This window comes from Dermacentor andersoni, chromosome 9 (assembly GCF_023375885.2).
Source record: "Dermacentor andersoni chromosome 9, qqDerAnde1_hic_scaffold, whole genome shotgun sequence".
Taxonomy (NCBI): Eukaryota; Metazoa; Arthropoda; class Arachnida; order Ixodida; family Ixodidae; genus Dermacentor; species Dermacentor andersoni.
In genome coordinates this window covers 26,287,052-26,294,671 of record NC_092822.1, presented here as the reverse complement: position 1 = coordinate 26,294,671, position 7,620 = coordinate 26,287,052, and the positions used below count along the sequence as shown (strand labels likewise).

The 7,620-nt window shown below is 42.9% G+C and overlaps 1 protein-coding gene across 3 annotated transcripts in view; it reads right to left on the bottom strand.

Annotated features, from left to right (window-relative positions):
- The window catches only part of LOC126527357 (ras-like GTP-binding protein rhoA), a 97,484-nt gene extending 89,999 nt beyond the window's left edge, over positions 1-7,485 (bottom strand). The window contains exons 1-5 of one of the 3 annotated variants that reach the window (XM_072284462.1): positions 7,299-7,485; positions 6,698-6,849; positions 5,659-5,725; positions 4,774-4,866; positions 1,146-1,217 (exon numbers count right to left, since the gene is read on the bottom strand). In XM_072284462.1, the coding sequence (XP_072140563.1) occupies positions 1,146-1,217; positions 4,774-4,866; positions 5,659-5,725; positions 6,698-6,849; positions 7,299-7,311 (397 nt within the window). In that variant the 5' untranslated portion in view covers positions 7,312-7,485. The remainder of the gene's footprint in view (positions 1-1,145; positions 1,218-4,773; positions 4,867-5,658; positions 5,726-6,697; positions 6,850-7,298) is intronic. The other 2 variants (XM_050175160.2, XM_055068677.1) reach the window with 2 other exon arrangements.
- Between the last annotated feature and the right edge of the window lie 135 nt (positions 7,486-7,620).

Genomic DNA, 7,620 nt, shown 5'->3' with positions numbered 1-7,620 from the left:
CATTCACAAACATATAATGATACTGTCTCCAAGTTCTCATCCATCACACTTTCTGCCCAGCAAGATCCATCCACAGCTCCCTCTTCATTGCCTCTATGAAATACCATAATTACTCACTTTTAACATGCACTTTTTTTTTCTAGTAAGGTTTACTAAACAATGACATGCACTTTGGAATGAAGTGTGAAACCAGGACTGCAATAGTGACAAGCTATCGTAATTGGCATTCAACACTGATGTAATCCAAACCAATTCACACATGACCTGTAGCTCTAGTAGCTACGACGACGTTTGTGCCCACTTTTGTGAGCTTGTTATGCACCCAGAGTCGTCTGCAAGGTGTTTGATGAAATTTGGTATATGAAATGCTGTGGACAGCACTGATGATGAGATATTAAGCATGAGCTGTTGACATAGAAATAAGGAGGCCTCTGACAGTGACAATGAGTAATGCCCTGTTCACTGTTGCTTGAATGCAACAATTGCTTTCCAAATGTTAAAAAAAAATGTTGAGATCATTTCTCGCCATGAAAATCAGGTGCGCCTTACAATTGAGTAAATACGGCATATACTATGGTAGTAATGATTACATGCATGGAATTCATCACAAAGGCTTATGACAGTGCACAATAAGGCATGGATGTCGCTGCACTGTTCTACACTACTAATTGGGTGTCCCACAAAGAGATCAAGTTGCTACACCGCACTCGTACGCAAGCTATGCTTCACGTTTCAGAACTAGTGCGGAAAGTGCAGACAAATTGACGGAATGTTCGATTCCGGACACTCTATACAGCTTAGCATGAAAATGAGACTGCACTTCCAACACATTGTCTAACTGCACATTGACAAGAAAGACACTATGGGCACTGTGTTATAAATTAGGATCTCTGCCAGACAAGGTGGAACGCCATGCAATATTAGAGCACTTGAACATTCCAGTTTGGCAACTGCAATGAATACAAGGTGCAATTTAAAAAGAAAGCCTGGAAGAAAAGTCAATTTCTGACTTCTGTACAAATCACTTGATGATCGCACTTTCCTCAGTCTACACAAAGATATATCCAGGTGCTGCTATGAGTGGGATGCTAAAGTGATCGCTTCCCTGATGCTGTTGCTATAAAAAAAAAAAAAGGAAGGTCAACCTTGGTTCCAGGCTTTGTCGGCAACACACAGTGTTACTCCTGTAGTCACGAAGGCCATGCCAATGTATGTGCCTGTAAGTAAAGAGAAAATGCATAAAAAGAACTAACATAACTCTGTGTCAGATACCTTTGTTCAACTTTTGCAATAACTTTCGGAATGAGACCATTTATGCCGGCAGTCCCACAAAAATTTAGCCACTGCAGGCTATTCGTGGACCCCTGTTCAGCATGTCATCTTTCATGCAAATGTATTTCATAGAAAACTATCCATCAAGTGTAGAACTACTAAGGTCGTTCTAATAAGTTTAAATTCAAGTAAAAATATCACTCACAGTCCATCAATAATGCGAAAGGGACATAGAATGCAGGAAACAAGAATTTTAGATGTCACGTCAATCAAAGGAAGATGTTTAAAAGCACACTTTATCATCAACCCTGCATCAATCTTATTTGATCTACATCAGAATGAAATGCAGTTTTGAACAAATTACAAATGCCTTTCTGGCCATCTCACTTGCTCTTGCAGTACAATATGCTTGGCAATGGTGTACATTGAGTGGCCACTACAGACTTTTCTGCAGACTATGGAACCTAGATCTCGAGGACCCCTGGGGTTCTGCAGTCAAAACCTTAGAAAATATTGATGTAGATCTGCTGTACGCATGCAGGATTAAGCACGACTGCACAAGCCCGGACTAGAGTAGCAGGTTGCAGACCAAATCATAGCACGAGTTTACCGATTTGTCAGACAATGCATCAGAAACATGGCTGTTCTTGCTGTCAGAACTTGCTGGATGCTGTTGTTGGTAGGACTATAAATGTACAGCCACACTGGCAGAAAACTGTGTGCAGCAAAATGCACCAGCATTGTCGTGATCACATCGGGGAGCATCTTTGGTGCAGCAGCAAGCACATGACAGATTCGCTCTTAGCTGGCATCACTGCGGGTGGCCAGTGATGCTTTAGAGAGGGTGAGAAGCTCGGCAGCATTTGCCCACGGGAATGAATCGGCCACTCCTCAGCAGTCTTCCCAATTGGTGGCAGGCCGCAAAGATAACTACGAGACCCACTCACTCTGAGGCAATAAGATACTGCCGCTCGTCTATTAGGTTAAACTTGATTTTATATAAGAAACATAGTTTACACAAATTGTGATGAGGAAGGCAGCAAGAAAGCTCTTGTGGATATAGAACTCATTTTTTCTTAAGGCTCGCCCTGAGCACACACCTTTCTGTGGGATACATATGCACTTCATTAACAACGATTCATTAGCATGGCACACCAAACACTGACAAGCAGCAAATTCTTTTTAGACCACAGTGACTTATTCTGCGACTCTTCCTTTGCTTGAGAATTTTGCCTGCTTCAGGAACTTCCCTTAATAATCTTGTTCCAAGAGAGCATCTCTATAGTATTTGGCATCTTCGACTGCACCGACAGGTACTATCATAATCTGTTCTTTTTTTTTTTTGTAGTAGGAATCTTTCTTTTTTCTGGAATCTTGCACCGTCCCATTATTCATTACTTTTAAAATGTTTTCACAAATGAAGTTTACTTTTAGGAAAACTCTACAGAACATTTGCAAAACTGTAGAACGAGCCCAAATTCATAACTTCTTAAGAAAGATTTGGGAGAATTGGCAGGTATGCTACTAGCTCAGGCCAACTGCTCTGCCTTTGCTATAATCAGTTCTCTCTCTTGCTTCACAGTAAAGGTGATGAAATTGTGCGCAGCTAGATGGCAGAGGTCTGAAACTATGTTGCTCCCATGCTAGAGCCACAATGAAACCATCTGAATGGGCAAAATATCAACATGCCTACAGTAAAATCAGGTTCAAAAAGGTCAAAACAGCAACTAAATAATGGTACATACTAAATACTGCTATATGTAAACAACTATGATGTTAAATTTGCATTGCAGAAAACCCAAATACGATGACAACATGTCAGAAGCTCAGAATAGGAGCATAGAAGTTCACATCATTGTTTGTTCCTTTCAAAGAGCATTTTGCTCCCGTCCGATTCATCACACCCTCACTGTTCCCCAGACGTTCACATCTGATACATTGCAGTCGTTTGAGATGCTGCGTCTGACATGGCACCTCACATGGCTGGGATGCATCAGAAGGGAACGTCTGGATAACTATGAAGGTGTAATGATTGAATTATTTAATTAAATCCTAGGGCTTTGCATGCCAAAGTAACAATCAGATTATGGACCATGCCATAGTGGGGACTCCAGATTAATTTTGACCACCTGAGTTTTTTTGACATGCACTAAATATAAGCGCACGAGTGTTTTTACACTTATCCCCCATGGAAATGCGGTCGCTGCGGCCAAGATCAAATCTGCAATCTGGAGCTTGGCAGCCCAATGGCATAGCCACAGAGCTACCGTGGCGAGTCGAAGGCGTAACGGTAGGCTGCATCTGACACAGCATCTCAAATGGCTGGAAATTATTTCCCATGTCGGATTACTTCAGTGATGTATGAGGGCAAAGAGCCACAGAGCAATGTGATTGGCCAAAGCTGTTTTGGAGCAGAAAAAGAGCCTTTTGGAGCATGTAAAGGCATATTTCAGAATAGGAAACTGGCTTTGAGAGAAGTAAAAGAGCTTTCAGAAGGAGGAAGTCGAGGTAAAAGAAATATAGTTGTGCCTGAAAATGGGTGTTGGCCGCAAATGTGTAACCCCATCAGCCGCAAATTAAAAATGTGACAACTAAGAGCAAACGAGTGCTCTACTCTAGCTTCCAAACTCCTGTGGTACTGGACTTCTGGTCAGTGTGGAACTTATTTTATATCAGAGTGACTACATATGCTTAGCTCGCACAAGTTGTAATGATAAGCTTTAAACAAAAACCCAGCACTATTTGCTATTCACAATCTAAGCGATGTAAACATGTATGCTAATAACATACATGAAATGACTAAAGACGAGCAAAACGGGAACAAGGTGAAAGCAGCAGCCAACGTTTCGACAAGTGGACTTGTCTTCTTCAAGGCGTCTTGAAGAAGACAAGTCCACTTGTCGAAATGTTGGCTCCTGCTTTCACCTTGTTCTCGCTTTGCTCATCGTCTTGAATTTCCATCTCCCGCCTTCCCCCTGTTTTTCATGAAATTGCTAGAAACATTTTCAGCGTGCAGACCTGTCATGAAACAGGGCACCTGCCTTCTACCCTACATGTGTGTGGCAGTGCTTGTGCTTTCCTTCAATTACAAATACTGGCTGGTTGGCACTCTTCTGATGCGACGTTCTGTCCAGAGCAGCAGAGAGCGTTGTCTTGCCTACATCAAGCAAAGCCTGCCTACTTTCAACGTCACTGAAACTCTTGGTCTTTGAACCGCGGTTGATGAGGAGCTCTGCATTCACCAGCATCATCTTTGCAGTCTTTACTTCCTCCTGAAGGAAATAGATGGTGGAAGGATGGCGTCGCTTGCGACAGTAAAGCGCCTCGATCTCAAGATATTTGTTTCGTCTTCGAAAGTAGCAGAAAACATCTTTCGATGCAGCTTTGGAGCATGTTAGCGAAAATGTAGCAGGATTTGCCTTTTGGAGCAGTTCAGAGAAATTGGAGCAGCAATCACTTCACTAGCCACCGTCCTCAATTGACATGAGTGGTGGTACTCACGAGTGCTAGTGGTTGTTTCACCCAGAATACGCCCAGCCAAGGTGACAAAGATGAAGTTGAGAGAATTGGTAAGCGGCACCGCCAAGGACAAGTCTGGAATAAACGCAATAAAACTGCCATTCAAGTGATCACCATGATGGAATGCCACACAGTGTGAAATTGGCTTCACATGTGCAGCTTCAAATGTGCGGCTTCAAATGTGCAAAATTCATGAAGAGATGGAAGACTATTTAATATGAATATGTCTGCAGACTTAGCTACAGTTGAAGAAATTAAATATACCTGTAAATGACTTAATACTGTCGGGATACAACAAGCAAACCCCATAGTAACTCTGCAGCCAATGACACTGCTACAGGGCATAAGACTGCACATTCAGAGCTTTAATGGGGGAAAGATGCAGAAACAACAACAGAGAAAATTCTGAAATGCATCAGTGTCTTTGCTCGTTCTGCGCTTTGACTCAACTTTGCTTTCAGTAACATAGCTCCATAACACAAGTCTGGCGACAAGCCAGACTTGTGTGTGAGTACCACATGTGAGAGGACGGCGATTTCACCATCTTGGCACTGCATTGTCGACACCAGTAAACAGTCATGTTGGCACGCCCAAATATTGTAGTACACAGTCATGCCTCCAGGAATCACTGCACCTGCTGCAGAAGCTGCATTAGCGCTGCCTGTGGAGAACGACCTTGTGTGTCCTTAATATTTTGTGGACGTGTGTACATTAAAGTCTGAATGATATCCGTTTGGTTTGCAACGTCAAAGGGAGACACTACTAATTTGCTAAAGATAACTTCAATGGCCAAATGGATGACAAGCTTCTCTGGCAAACAAGAGAGAACAAGCTTAGTGTACAGGGCCAATGAATCACCCTACTGACCTGCAGATCCTAGGGCCAATGCATAAATGGCAGACCCACTCTGGTTTATTAGGAATGGCAGCACATACTGGAAAGATATAAAAGAGAAGCACATCACACTTCAGCAACGTGACAAATAGGAGAATGTCACACTGGCCACAGAAGAAGTTCTAGATTAAACACACTGTCTTCCCACAGGGTAATGTGCAAGATTTGGCCATTGGCAACAGCCCTTAACTGCCAGGACAGGTCTTATGTTTACAAGGGATCAATATAACCATAATTTTCATCCTTCCAGAACTGCCAGAAATATGCCAGTAACTTTAGGTTTTAGTGGACAGTATGGAAACTGCGTCAGGAAGTACTTGGTCAGTCAAGTGCCGGATTGTACAGTGCATTCCTTCCTTTATCTGTCCATCTTTGCATACACCGAGAAAAGCAATCAATATTGATGCTGAAATGTTGCACGGTTTTGAACGTGGCACTGTTAGAACCAGTAATGTTGCAAGTAAAATGCGCATGTCCTCCTATTTGTACACAATAATGAGGAAAGCAATTAAAGAAATTTGGCATAAAGCTTTGAACACCAGTACAGACCCCAGTAGTAGGTGCAAAGTAGCCAGTCTCAGAGCCATCCTCGAAGCAAATAAAGGGAGATCAGCACAAGTTGGGACACACATTAGAGGCAACGTGGGTGCAGCCCTTACGCCTGCCCTATGCTGTCTCAGGTTACACATGCGGGCCCAGCTTGAACTATACACAATCATAAAGCTGAAGCCATAAGTAGTATTGGATGGAATAAGTAGTGCTTTCACTCCTACGTGGTTGTTCCTGTCTTAGCTCTTAAATCTTGACACATTTTTTTGTGAAGATTGCTTTAGAATCGCTATGTATAGTTAGCCGCGTTTATAATTATGATGCACGCCACCAGGAAAAGCATATATCTCAGGCAGCATCCAGACGAATCCCGGCGTGATAAACAGTCTGCACACGTATGACATTCCCAGATACGTGCTCATAAAGAGTGGGCTGAAACATAACGTGTGATCGAGGCTTTTACCTGAGGCCTGGTCGCAAGGAACTTAACTTCCGCTAGCCACTGGTTCAGTGCTCCTTGGCGTTTGATATCTTCCACACCTTTGCCTCCTCGACGCAAGAGCGGGGCTGAAAACCCCCACAGAGCGGCCACGGCGACTAGCCACAGTACTTGCACTGGAAAAAAAAAACGGTAACAAAAGCCCGTTCCTTTAGTAAAGTAAAATCATACAACACAACAACATGTATGTCGAAGGCTAGCATGCAAATGACGATCACTCGATGATGCCAAGACAACGCTCTGGTCAAGCACATAGCACAGTTCTTTATTTGAAGCCTTCGTTGCTACTGTCACCGGAAGACGAATAATTTTACACACTATCCGCGCAGATGCACAACGCCAAAACAACCTAGACGAGAGCTGTGAACGTGACTTTGGTGAAAGATAAAATGATTTTTCTCAGATGTAGCACATGGTAATGAGGCGTGAAATAGAGCGGAATCCGTACACGGCAAACTGTCCAGGTAAGTTATAGCATGGGACTCTAATAAGGCAGTTCGAATCAGCTTTCGGATTGTGCCAACACCGTATGCATGCAAGTAATAGGTTGACCAAAACGACCTACCAGGGTCAAGCATGTCGACAGTGCTTGATATACGCACCGCACGACCACTAAATGTTCACTGGAAAGCCCGACAATTACGTGGCAGCGTATTCATTGAAATACTTCATTTATGTACGAAAGACACGCTGCTCCTCCCAGCTCTTCCGAAGATCCCCTTCGCGATTGCTACCATTTGTAAAGTTTGTTGCCATGGTTACGATGCTATCTCAATTTGTGAAATGTACTCATATTATAATTATTACGTATTACCGCGCAATATGCTTCAGCAAAAGTGCGCAATAGTAAAAATATCCAAGTCAATAACACAAAATTTACCTCTTCA